Genomic DNA, 12,740 nt, shown 5'->3' with positions numbered 1-12,740 from the left:
CTGTTCTGACGAATACAAAAGTTGGGTGACCCTCCCCCCTAGACAAAAAAACTGGATGACCCGCCCCTCAACAAAGAATAAAAAGACATGATCCTCCCCTATTTTCCTCCGGTGGTCCATTCCATAAATACCGAATGGTCCCTTACATGGTAATATTAGAATAACAGAGGTGTAGAGATTACCTGGAAATACTTTTGGTAGTTTCTGTGTAACAACCATGAATCAGTGCTGCAAAATGCAAAACTGCCTGTTTCTATTTTATTACATGTAATATTAGAATAACAGGTGCAGAGATTACCTGGAAATGCTTCTGGTAGTTTCTGTGTAACAACCATGAATCAGTGGTGCAACATGCAAAACTGCCTGTTTCTATTTTATTACATGTAATATTAGAATAACAGAGGTGCATAAATTACCTGGAAATGCTTCTGGTACTTTCCAGGTAATCTCTGCACCTCTGTTATTCTAATATTACCATGAAATGTGTCTTTTCCTGCATGCACGTAACCCTGTGCAATCTGACCAGCAGCTAAACACCTTCCACCATCAAGCACTGGAGATTGGGATCGTTGTAACTCAGTTTATTTGACTTAGAAAGGGTGAAACTGGGAAATGAAACACAATGACCAGTTACTTACAGTAAGTATTGATGAGTCACAAACATTATACAATGATAATTGTAAAAACAATATAACTGCACGTAACTGTAATGCGGTAGTATATACAGTAGCTAACATGTAAGCTGAAATAAAGGAAATACGTAATGTGTTATACAGTGTACGTAGTATAACCTATATAGTTTATCTAAATAAACTAAAATATACTTACATGTAGCACAACCCAAGATAATAGTGGCAAACTAGCTTACTGAAGCATACTGTCAGTCTAATATGAGCTATCAATCATTATCAAAAATATACATATTGCACATCAAACTTTCTGACAATAATTAACAAAGATATCAGAACAGTATGTCAGCATCTATTTCACATACCGAGAATGCTACCAAAGGCATGGAATGTCGAAGATTGATGCGGATAATATGGAGAGATGATAACACATGAGGCTGTCCTGCTCACATTCAACTTCCTGACTAAATCCTATGGTGCACAGGTCCTACAGTTCTTAAAGGAACACACACGCATGTGGAACAAACTATATACTATATCTGGGTAATGATAATATAGTTATATTAATATTGTAATAACATGATAATAATGGGGTAATATATGTTGATGTTTTCACAGTATCATGTGATTATGTATTATGTATTATGTGAGAGTAACAACTGAAATTTACACACAACACAACAATAACAATGGTTTTTCATTAAAATATGTAGTTTTGTATATGCAAATGAAAAGAATGAATTCTAAAGCCATGTGTTAACTGACGTAGTTAGCGCTGTCCACTTGTGATCGGATCACCGAAGACGCATGTTAATGCCAGGTCTGAACAGGGCCATACATGTCACGGTTGGCCGAATGCTGAAGCAGGAAAAAAGGATTCTGGACCCAAAATGCACGACACCACAAGGCAGATGCAGGTGTAGAATTTATTTAAATAGAAAAAAATCCAGGGTAACGTTAATCCTGAAGTCCATAAATCCAAACAGAGGTAGGCAATCCAAAATTATAACAGAACTCCAAAAGTGTCAAAGAAAATCCAGCTGAACAAATACACGGGGAACAAGCAGGAACATTCGACAATAGACGATGAACCAACACCAGACAAAGGAAGCACACAGACTAAATACACAAGGGAACGAGGGTAGAAACGAGGGACAGGTGACATGACAGACAATCACAGAGGCGGGAAAACACAAGGCAGGAAGGAAACAAGAAAAGACACAGGACAAACAGAGACTACAAAATAAAACAGGAACTGAAGCATGAAAACATAAACAAGAATGGTACTGGGAAAGAACAACAGAATGCAGCAAAACAGTGAACAAATGACAAGGAAACAAGCAAACAGGGAATAAATTAACACAAAACTACAACTGAAAACTACAACCATGACAATACAGACACAGCATTTTCCTACTCATGAATAATTAAAGACTGCTCTGTAATAACTAAACATGTTTTTCACCAAATTTAGAGCTTGATGGGGATTATGGGTACATGGATTCCAGAGTAACACTGGAGACCTTCCTCCAGGGATGTGCAGGGAAGGTGACAGTTCTCGTTGGACAGGCTGGATCAGGAAAAACTCTGCTGATGTCTTGTTTAGGACAGCAGTGGGCACATGGACTAGTAAGTTTACATTTTTCTCATCATTCAATAGTTTTTTTAAATAAATATTTCATCATTATCAAGGATGTTCTGTGTAAAACTGTTGGATTGTTGTCAGGACATTTTGAGGCAGTGGGGATGCTCGAAAACTCAGGAAAATGGGCTCTCTTGTCAGACCTGGCGAAAATTGTAAAGCTCTGCAGTGATTGGGCTCGGGTGTGGCCAGCAGGCTATATAGCTCCCCCAACGGCACATCTGGGTTGGGATTAATGCCCTTTGATGTCCATGAAATTTGATGGGAGTATTGTTGTCATCTTTAGGAACATATATCATGTTTTCGAATTTGTTTCGCCTGACAGGATGTTAGCCATCTTGGATTTTGTGCGTTCATTTTCATTTTACGAACACGTTTGAGGATTTAAGGATGCACAAAAACTCACAAACCTTTGTACCCACATTCAAACTAGTAATTATTTCGATAGATATTACAATCTGGCTTGGGCGTGGCATGTCATTCTATAGCCCCACAAATTATTTTTAGAATGCATTTTTTAAGCCCTTGAAACACTCTAAAAACTCACAAAAGTTGGTGCACACATCAAAATCTGTGAGCATTACGAGACTATACAGTGATTGGTTCATGCGTGTTTAGCTGTCTCCATAATGCCCCCTAATACATGGAAGGCCTTAATTTGCTCCGATATTAACAAAATTTGGTACCTACATTGCTCTCATCATTTTGGATATTTTTCCAATTGGCTTTCGTTAGCTTCTCTAGCGCAACATATTGGACGGAATTTGCAGTGTCATGCACTATACCCAGAAAATAATGTCTCATTCAATTTGTGCGCACAGTGTCGAAGGGGCGAGGCCCCGTTTATCGCTGCTTGCAGCTTTAATTATTTTGTATTGTTTTTACAAACAGGGGGGTTTTCTTCAAATTGCGCCAAACTTTAAAATAATAATCTGATCTTTGGGTTGTATAGCAAAAGTACCTACATTTTTGCACATTTGCATTTGTGCAATCCAACTCTTGCGTCAGGTGACACATGCAAAGATGCAAAACACAGGCAAAATGTCACCTAGAAACTATTAAAGACACAGCGTTCTGAGCAACTAAAATGCAGACCAGCACAAACAAACTGCCAGCTGCCTATTCCAATTATAGGGGAAATCTTGTTGGTTTACAGGTCTTGGGGGGGTACGTATGAAAAAAGTTGTATTAGTCCTTTTGTGGCTCCAGAGCGAGCTGAGTGAAGTCTGCTAAATTACCTCAAGTAATGTCATAGGCATCTAAAGGCTGTCTAAATCCTGTCCAAACCTTTCTGTCACAGTAAAAACACATTTAAAGGTTCCCTGTGTTAAGTTTTGATCAAACAAAACTTACATTTAAATGTAAGGTTACTTCAGGCTAAGGCGAAAGCTATTTATTTTTAGATCAGCAGTCAATATGAGAGATATTCAAATTCTTGGATCAAGGTTAGGATAAAAAGTTGAGAGTTTAAAAAAAGCATTTAATAAAAAACCTGGCACTGATATTACCCACAATGCATTTCATCCCCCAACACTTCAGTGGGAGATTTGGCTGTGTTCAGCTTGATGTGGTTCATTTAGCCTTAAGCTGTTCCCCTTTAACTGTTCCTACTCTGCTTGTTTCATGCTCTCATTTTGTGTTTATTCTATTCTCTCACTGTTTCTATCCCCCTCGCTCTTATTTCATGCAGGGCCCGATCCCTTCATCCTACCTGTTTGTCCTGCAAGAGTTTCGTCAGCTCAACGTACTGTCCCACCCTCTCTCCCTGTCTGAGCTGCTATTCCGACACTACCTCCCTCTGGAAGGGAGCAATGACGAAAAGGTATGCAGGTAGCAATACTACAACAGCGCCTTCGTAAATCAGGACTTTTCTCATGTTACATTTGAAAGTAGCACTTTAAACAGCAGATTACATTTAGCATAACAGCTACACTACTTTACTGAAATCAATGTTCAGACTGCCCTCTGGTTGATTGGAAGGTCATACGGGGCAATATTAGTGCCAAAAGTTTGCCCTTATGGTACAATTTGAACTTGGAATCAAAAAAAGGAAAGAACTGTAAAGTTTTTTTTTTTAAACAGGATGATAAAAAAGAAGTGAGAGCAGGAGAAAAGTTATTCAGACTGAATGACAGGGGTTATATAGTAGAGTGCTACAGACAAGGGCATAGGTTTGGTCTCAGAAGTAGGAAGGTAAGTCCAAAAACTGCTTTTCTGTATTAAGGTACATTTATATAATAATGCAATGTGATAAAATTAGTCATCATACAGCAAGTTCAATAATAGGTGCTTTTTGATAGTACTTGTACTTGTTAGAGGAAAAGTACACTTCTAAGCAGTTCTAAGAACTACTCTCCCCCAAAATCTTTTTTTCCGTTTGCATTCCCACTGGCCAAGTGGCCATAGGGACTGGTAGGAGGGGTAAGGGAGTGACGCAAGCACGGCAACAGTCTTTATAGCATCGTCACTAGACCTTAGCGCCACATACAACAACAAAGCAGCATGGAGGAGGCCGTACATGGCCAGCAGTGCCTGCACCTCCGCATCAGTCCACTTTTCCGAGTTCCGCATTCCGTCCATTCTCGTAGTAATTCACATAATGTTTTGCTCAACACAGACGGGGCTTTATTATACTTGGAACAGACCCTGCCTCTGCCTGCTGCGCTGTGGACGTGTGTGTGTGTGTGTGTGTGTGTGTGTGTGTGAGACGGCTGGCGAGCCGCAGGACACGCTTGTGGAGTTTAACTCCGAAAAGACAGTTAACCACAGGTTCCCGATGGATGGTGATGTGTTGTGATATTTAAACAAACGAACCGTCAACGGCAAAAAAAAAAGCCTCTTATTTACGAGAGCGGTCTGAGAGACCTCCAGCTTACAGCGAGGTGTCTGAGCATGACTGGCCGAGCGACGAGCTAGTGGCCCGGGGCAGGCGCTTGCTGGCTGTCGCCTCACTTCATGGAGGTTCTCAACTCTGAAAACTTTGAAGCAAATTGTCAATTCGGCATCAATTTTCGCAAGACTGCCTATATTCAAAATCTAAAACAGTTAATTTCTCGCCTAAAACGTTGTCAGAAGTGAATTTAATGATGAATAAGATGGTGAAAATTGTTAAAAATGTCCCGTTGTTGGTTGTTGCTCTGTCTGCAAGTTCCGAGTTGGCAGTGGGCATGACTTATAAGTTCGACCAATCAAGTACACCTAGGAAAAGGGAAAAGGGAAAAGACCCTGCTCTGAAGTAGGAGCTAAAAAAGTACGCTACTGAGGCCAGAGGAACTTAAAAATCCCCAAATTTTTCCTGTCGGAACACGACGAAAAAAGTGTTATAGGAACATTTAGTTCAAAAATCCCTCCGGTCGGAAAGCCCCTAACATTGGTTGTCCATTAGTAGTACAGTCAAAGGACTTTTGTAAAGATACTTTAGAGAGTAATGGGTTGATAATATTGCCACTGAACATGCACAACATATATTTTAAACCGTTGGTCAGCTTTTTTGAAAGGCTAGCAAACTTAGCAAACGCGACTAGTGTATGCCTTTAACCCTTAGAGAATGGAGCTCCCGCCTTTACACTCTGCTCCTAAAAATTTGTAAATCTCAATAATTGTAAAATGTTCAAATAACTTCTGGAGTGTTAAGGAATATTTAGTTAATGTTTCTACATTTACAAATCTTTTGGATCAATATGTTTTGTGTTTATTTAGTAAAATTTGATGAAAACACATCCGTTTGTTTTATGACACAGTTGTAATACTTTTATTAATTGTTATGGTTTATTGACTTACCTAACCTTTTAGCTTAGGTTGTACTGATTTTGGGGATATGAAGCATTTGAAGATACTTCAAGAAATGACATCACAACAAGCATACATACCAATGTAGGCACTGGCTCACCTTTTCTGTTGCAGAGTTCAAAGGGTTAAGTTCAACTTGGTAAACTAATACATTACTGTTGTCATTCTTACATTCCTCATGTCCTGTGTTCTGAGCAGAGAGCCATTGTGGATTACCTACTTTCCAATCCAGAGCAAAGCTGCTGGGTGCTGGATGGCTATGAAGAGTTTCACAGCAAACTCACCAGACAAGAGGTGCAGAGAGAGCTTTTGGACCCAGAACAGCCTCTGCCTGTTGCAGACCTCATCTCAGGGCTGTTAAATCGCCATCTTCTTCCAGGATGTACTGTGGTGGTCACCTGTCGTGCACGCGATGTCATGGATTTTGAAGGCATATTGGATAAAGTTGGGCAGCTGCAAGGGTGGGACTGCCATGAGATCAAGGAGTATGTGGACAACTTCTTTCAAATTAAAGGTAAAAACATGCATCCCATTGAGCTATTTGTTATTCTGCATAGTGTCACAAAGAGGATGAGGGAGAGTGTCATCAAGGAAAGGACCCAAACTCAGACAGTCAAGACAGCAGGACGATTTCAGTGGTTTATTTATGAAATATAGCTTACACGCAGTCAAACAAGATGAAAAAAGAAGAAGAAGAAGTCAAATGTTGCATAACAGCAGTCTGCAATTTGAGACAATACTACCCTGTCAATATTTACGACCAAATAATGCACGACGCAAGTAGCTAATTATAGTGTATACAGTTTACTACATGTAAGTATACTAGGGGAAGTATCCAAACTGAGACAGCATTGCTCAGCTGCATTGATTTTTACCATGCAAATCATCCAACTTTAAGGGGGTATTTTGTCCATTCATCCATCCATCTTCATCCGCTTATCCGGGGTCGGGTCGCGGGGGCAGCAGCTCCATCAGGGGACCCCAAACTCCATTTCCCGAGCCACATTAACCGGCTCTGACTGGGGGATCCCGAGGCGTTCCCAGGACATGGTGGAGATTTAATCTTTCCACCTACTACAGTCCTGGGTCTTACCCGAGGCCTCCGGCCAGCTGGACGTGTCTGGAACACCTCTCTAGGGAGGCGCCCAGGGGGCATCCTTACCAGATGCCCAAACCACCTCAGCTGGCTCCTTTCAATTGTATTTTGTGTGCAACACCACATTTTTGGGTGTACTCTTTAAGACTCCAAGGGTACTATTGCATTTTGAAGTTGACTTTGCACTTCCACACATGTTTTAAGTTATTCCAGTTGACCTCTGCTCAGCTTGAAGTCGGGCTGAGCTACAGTATGCTGGGTATGACATAAGATCACTAAACTTGTGTGTCATAACAAGAATCAAAACAGGTGCAAGCTGCCTGCAAGCTGCACCAGAAGGTTGGCTTCTTGTACAGAAACAAATCCTGCTTTCCTATATCTTGCAGGGAAAGAATTGTGGAAGCTACTCTCTTGCCTGTTTTGGATTATAGAGATGTGATTTATAGGCATGCTGCATCTTCAACATTAAAACCCCTTTATTCGGTCTATCATTCTGCCCTTAGATTTATTACAGATGCAAGTTATAACACTCACCACTGTCTCTTGTATGATAAGACTGGTTAGATGAGGCAAAATGGTCATTGGTTGGTTTTCATCGGTAAAGCACTTCTTCGTAAATTCCCCCATTACATTTCAGTGTTGTTAACTCCATGTCAATCCATTTTCCACTCATTCCAATGAATGGCTTTTACATGAGGGCTCTCATACTCGGACTTTGCCGCTCCACGTTCCTGGAATGCGGCACAAAGCACCTTAACATTGGTCCCTCCCCCATCAGTCAGTCAATTTTAGGCCTTGATGAGTGAATTCTGTGTATATTCTTGGGTCTGCCCTATTTTATTGTTTAAACTTTTTTATCTGTTGTAATGTTATGGTCTATTTGTTGAAACATATGCTGTGCACTCGACCCCATTGAAAATGAGGGTCTCCCTCAATGGGCCTCGAGTTTTAAATAAAGGTTCGAAATGAAATGAGGTGCAGTAAAACTAGCAGGAGAGTCAGGGATATGTGAATCAAGCCCAGTGTGAACAAGCCCACACAGTTCTGATTAGGCAAGTGAAAACACCTTTGTGGGTCTACCTTTAATTTCAATGAGCTTAAACTAATTTACATCTCAACTTTAAAGGTCACTCAGCAAACAAAGCTGTTGGGGTGCAAGCAGCAGATCTCCTTCTTTCCAGTCGACACCTACTCGCCATGTCATCCCTTCCTGCACTCTGCAACATCTGCTGCATCTGTCTGGAGCATTTACTGCTGAAAGGGGGAAACCCAAGAGGGACACAGATACCGGAAGAAACAGGAAGTGAGAGGAGGAGAAAAGCGAGAGAAAAAGAAGAAAAAGGAGTACAAATTGCAGGAGGAGGAAGAGGAGAAGAGGGCAGTATAGGAGGGAGTTATGCACAAAGCAGAGATCAAGGGGGAGGGAGAACGAGGGGTGAAGACATAATGATGGACGGCACAAATGGTAGAGGCCAGATGCCTTCCACACAAGCCCAGATACCCTCCACCCTCACGCAGGTCTACCTCACTATTCTTGGTGCCTTTCTGAGCCGTGACCCTAATACAAGAGGAGGCAATGACGAGCCAAAGACCACACCACAGAGGTGAAGGGTGAAGGCTGAGTAGAGCACTAAACATATTAGCACCATTCTACACCACTAATACCATACATAACTAATGAAGAATTTCAATTAATGTGATTGACAAGGTAAAATCAGAGCTTGATCCCTCGATATTACATCTATTTTAGTATTTCACACAGAAGGAGAAGTAATCCAGGAAAACCCCTACAATGATTTATTAATTGTTTTTTAAAATGATTTCAAGATTTTACATAAGAACACGGTAACACAAAAATATAACGTAAAAACATGTACACATAAACATTAAAATGTATCCAAAATAAAAAAATTTAAAACCCATTAGTGCAATGTTTTCACTTTAATAAAAGGCTTAGTTCATTTTTCACTTTTCACATTATGTTTGATTATATAACATACCAATGCAGCAAATGTTGTTTTTTTTTGTCTCTTTGTGCAGTGTTGTGTGTGAGCTGAGTCAGCTGGCCTGGAAAGGCTTAGAGGACAGCAAGATCCTCTTCATGGAAAAAGACATCTCTCAGGATGTTTTGGAGTTCTCAATCAGGACAGGGCTCCTCGCACAGGTCAGATTTGACTGCAGAGCATGTGTGTATGTTCTATGCATATCTGAAATTAAAGGGCAGTAGTAGTTGTGGGTGGAAGAGGTGGGGGGGGGTACCTTATGTCCCTATGGTTGGAATATCTACACTATTCTGTACCATGAACAACCATAATCTGAGCCGTTGTGGGCATGGTGCAAGTGATTTTTCAATAAAACAGGAGCAGCGCAGGAAAGATTGTGGCTAAAATGGTAAAAACATGTTTGAGGTTTGAGTTATTTTGCCACTTTGATAACCACCATGCAACATTTTAAAATTGGTGTCATTTTTAGCCATGCAAGAATGGGTCAATGTATGGCAACCCTGACATTCGTGGTTTCCAGAGGATGAGTTGTAATAACTTTGTTGATATCATAAAATGTTATTTAATATATTCACCTCTCTGCTTTCACATCGTCACACAAACACACTATATAATACTGCTACACACATCATCTTACATGCTCACAAAATGACCTATCATTACTCTCACCGCTAACCAAAACTTCATCTCGACTGCTAAAGATGAAAAGCAAACATTGAACCCCAACTTTTATTTATCGCACAATTAATTTGTCTTTACAATGAGCATTAACACTAGCACCGCCAGGCATTTTAAGGGTACTAAACCAGCATGTCAGACGCCCAAGAGCATCTGTGTCGTTTAATGGGCAATTAAAGCATAATCTATTTCTATAGTGCTGTGTTAACCTTTAAAGCAGCAAGGACACATGCAGCCCCTTACACACTATATACAGCCAGATAGCTTATCTTACAGTTTGAACCCACACAAAACAGGTGTACTCTTAGCAGTGTATAGTAAAATGTGCTATTTTGGAAACAGTATTTTCACGCTGCCACCCAATGCAGTAATAGTCTGGTCATTTGTGCTGTGTGTTGTTCAGTTCAATCAACAGTCGACACAAAATCTCAGATGTTTCTGTGAAAATAAATTGTTTTTCATGAAAACTATTTGGTTCTATGTGATGTTGTAAGCAGCGTATAACCTGCAGTGTAAGACATGGAAACAAATGCTGAAACATTGTAATCAATTTCAGCATTTTTATTTTGGCAAGTAAACTAAACGGTAAATATAATCACGGTGCAAATAATTGCATTAACACATTGGTTCCCAAACTTTTTCTGCAGGGCCCCCCTTTAGTAGATACAAAAAAAATGTGTGTGATGAAAGTTTAGCTTTCATTTCTGATATTTTACACATATGAAAGGATGAATACTGTGGGCCTACATAACTCAGTGTAATTATAAGTGATTACAAGTGCATGTGAGTTAATATTGGCATGCAAATTACTTTCTTTGTTCCATTCATTCTTTCAATGGGCGTACAGGCCATATTGCAAATGCATCAATTTGGCTGCAGTGGGAGAGGGTGGAGGAGAGCACCAATATTAACTGCCTCTGCTCCTGTCATATCATTATAAGATAGATATATAAGATATAGTAATGGGCAGAATAGGTATTTAGGATTACAGATTACATTATAAATCGAAAAAAAAAAAAAAAAAAAAAAACATTATAAATAAACATGAAAAACTAGTAGGCTATTTGTAGTATATTAAATCGTTTTTTAACCTAATTATTTTGCACTGAAATGACACACTCGAGTCTGTCAGCTCTGACAGCGTTGCATCACGTGCACCTGCGCAATATCATAGCCTATGATTTCCGAAAATAGTACTATGTCAACTAGTGATATCAGCACAAGAGCTGTTGAGGAATATGCAACATAATACTATACAATAATACACAATAAGACAATTGTTTTTGTCATATGTTATAATAACTGACAGACACTATCATTTCAGCAGCTCTGTGCATGTCCTTGTACAGAAGGAGGCTGAACATAGGAGCTCAGCTTCGCGGCTAACCCTGGGGGATGCTACCGTAGTTAGGGGCGGGTGCGCCTGCAGTTATAAAACGATTATTAGACTAAAACATTAGAATATGCCAATTCTGATACGTTCATATAGCCTACTCAACAGACGGGGCAACCTAACGCAGACAAGTTAGCTTACCGTTTTTAGGTGATATGCCATGTTTGTAGTTGAGCTGTGATATGCAAACTGTTGCTTGCAAACTTTGCATTCGACTTTTTTTCCATTATCTATTTTTGTAAAATGCTGCCACACTGCCGATGTCTTTGACATGGTAGAGGAGGAGTCACTGACTATGAATTAAACGCTCACGATTAAATAAATATTCAGCAAACCACCAGACCAAGGCCTTCTAGTACTTTCTTCATTTTGTCTCCAGTGGGTTGGGCTGATCCAAAAAGTGAAAACAAGGGGGGTGTTCTGAAGACCGACTGTTACCTGTGAAACAGGGGTGCTCTGAAAACACCCCCGTTAGCAATTAGTGCTTTCCACCTAATGAAATTAACACGGCAAAAAATAATAATACAAATAAAAATAAATTTAAAAAAAAAAAAAAAGAAAAAAAAAGAAATTAACACGGCAAAAAATCGACCAATCAGATTTTTGGTCGAGCCAGAACGTATCGACCAATAAATCGACTAGTCGACTGGGAGATTACAGCCCTAATAAATTGGAAACTTTCAACATAATACCCAATAAAAGATAGCTGTAAGTCAGACTCAGTGGTGAGTGAAATCGAAGCAGAGGGACACACACAGAGCTGTAGCCGAGCCAAAGTAGCGCACTTTTTAATTAATTAACTTTATCGGTTATCAGGCAAATAAAACGCCGATACAGATAATCTGCAAACTGCCAAAAATAACGGCCCGATAATCGGCCAGGGCCGATAATTGGCCAGGGACAATTAGGGACGATAATCGCTCTATCCATACTATGGCAGTTCTAGTGTTAAAGCCTCACAGAGGCATAGCTGAAGACTGTTAGTCTTGTTAGTGACATAATATAAAATATGTTTTTCCATATCTTCCTGTCAGGTGGAGCTCAGACGTGAGGATGGGATTATTGTCAACTCCTACCGCTTCATTCATCTGACAATACAGGAGTTTTTGGCTGCACTCAGAATCATGACCAGTACTGATGTTAGTGACATGCAGCTCAAGAAGAGGTAGGCTACTGAATTCAGAGAAGCCAAATGGAGCTGGAGGGGAACATGGTTATATGTTTCAAGGTGATTGCAGTCTTCTTCTATGGAGCTGTTGATCTTGTGGCCTTTCTAAAGGCAGTTACAGTAACCAGATAACTGTGCTAATTATACGTACTGTTCATGGAATCAATTATAAGTACAGCCTCAAGCGTCAATCCCAGGTTCAAACGTTTTCTCGCCCAACCGAAGGAAGCACCTCAATTGCCAAAGTCAAAGCCACAAGCAGCAATGAGCGGGTTTCAGGCTTCACAAAGCTGAGCAAAGTCACTTTAGCTGGTTTAATTCTGTATAAAAAAGTGTAAGACC

General features: G+C 40.1%; 1 protein-coding gene across 2 annotated transcripts in view; it reads left to right on the top strand.

The window, feature by feature from the left end:
• The window catches only part of nlrc5 (NLR family, CARD domain containing 5), a 51,113-nt gene that overhangs the window by 10,074 nt on the left and 28,299 nt on the right, over window positions 1-12,740 (top strand). For both annotated transcript variants that reach the window (XM_031294832.2, XM_031294831.2), the window contains exons 5-10: window positions 2,104-2,258; window positions 3,962-4,093; window positions 6,259-6,574; window positions 8,283-8,760; window positions 9,197-9,320; window positions 12,265-12,395. In XM_031294832.2, the coding sequence (XP_031150692.1) occupies window positions 2,104-2,258; window positions 3,962-4,093; window positions 6,259-6,574; window positions 8,283-8,760; window positions 9,197-9,320; window positions 12,265-12,395 (1,336 nt within the window). The remainder of the gene's footprint in view (window positions 1-2,103; window positions 2,259-3,961; window positions 4,094-6,258; window positions 6,575-8,282; window positions 8,761-9,196; window positions 9,321-12,264; window positions 12,396-12,740) is intronic.

The sequence above is a fragment of the Sander lucioperca genome, chromosome 7, assembly GCF_008315115.2.
Source record: "Sander lucioperca isolate FBNREF2018 chromosome 7, SLUC_FBN_1.2, whole genome shotgun sequence".
NCBI classification, from domain to species: Eukaryota; Metazoa; Chordata; class Actinopteri; order Perciformes; family Percidae; genus Sander; species Sander lucioperca.
Note: the sequence above shows the minus strand (reverse complement) of the source record. Positions and strands in the feature narration are given on the sequence as shown.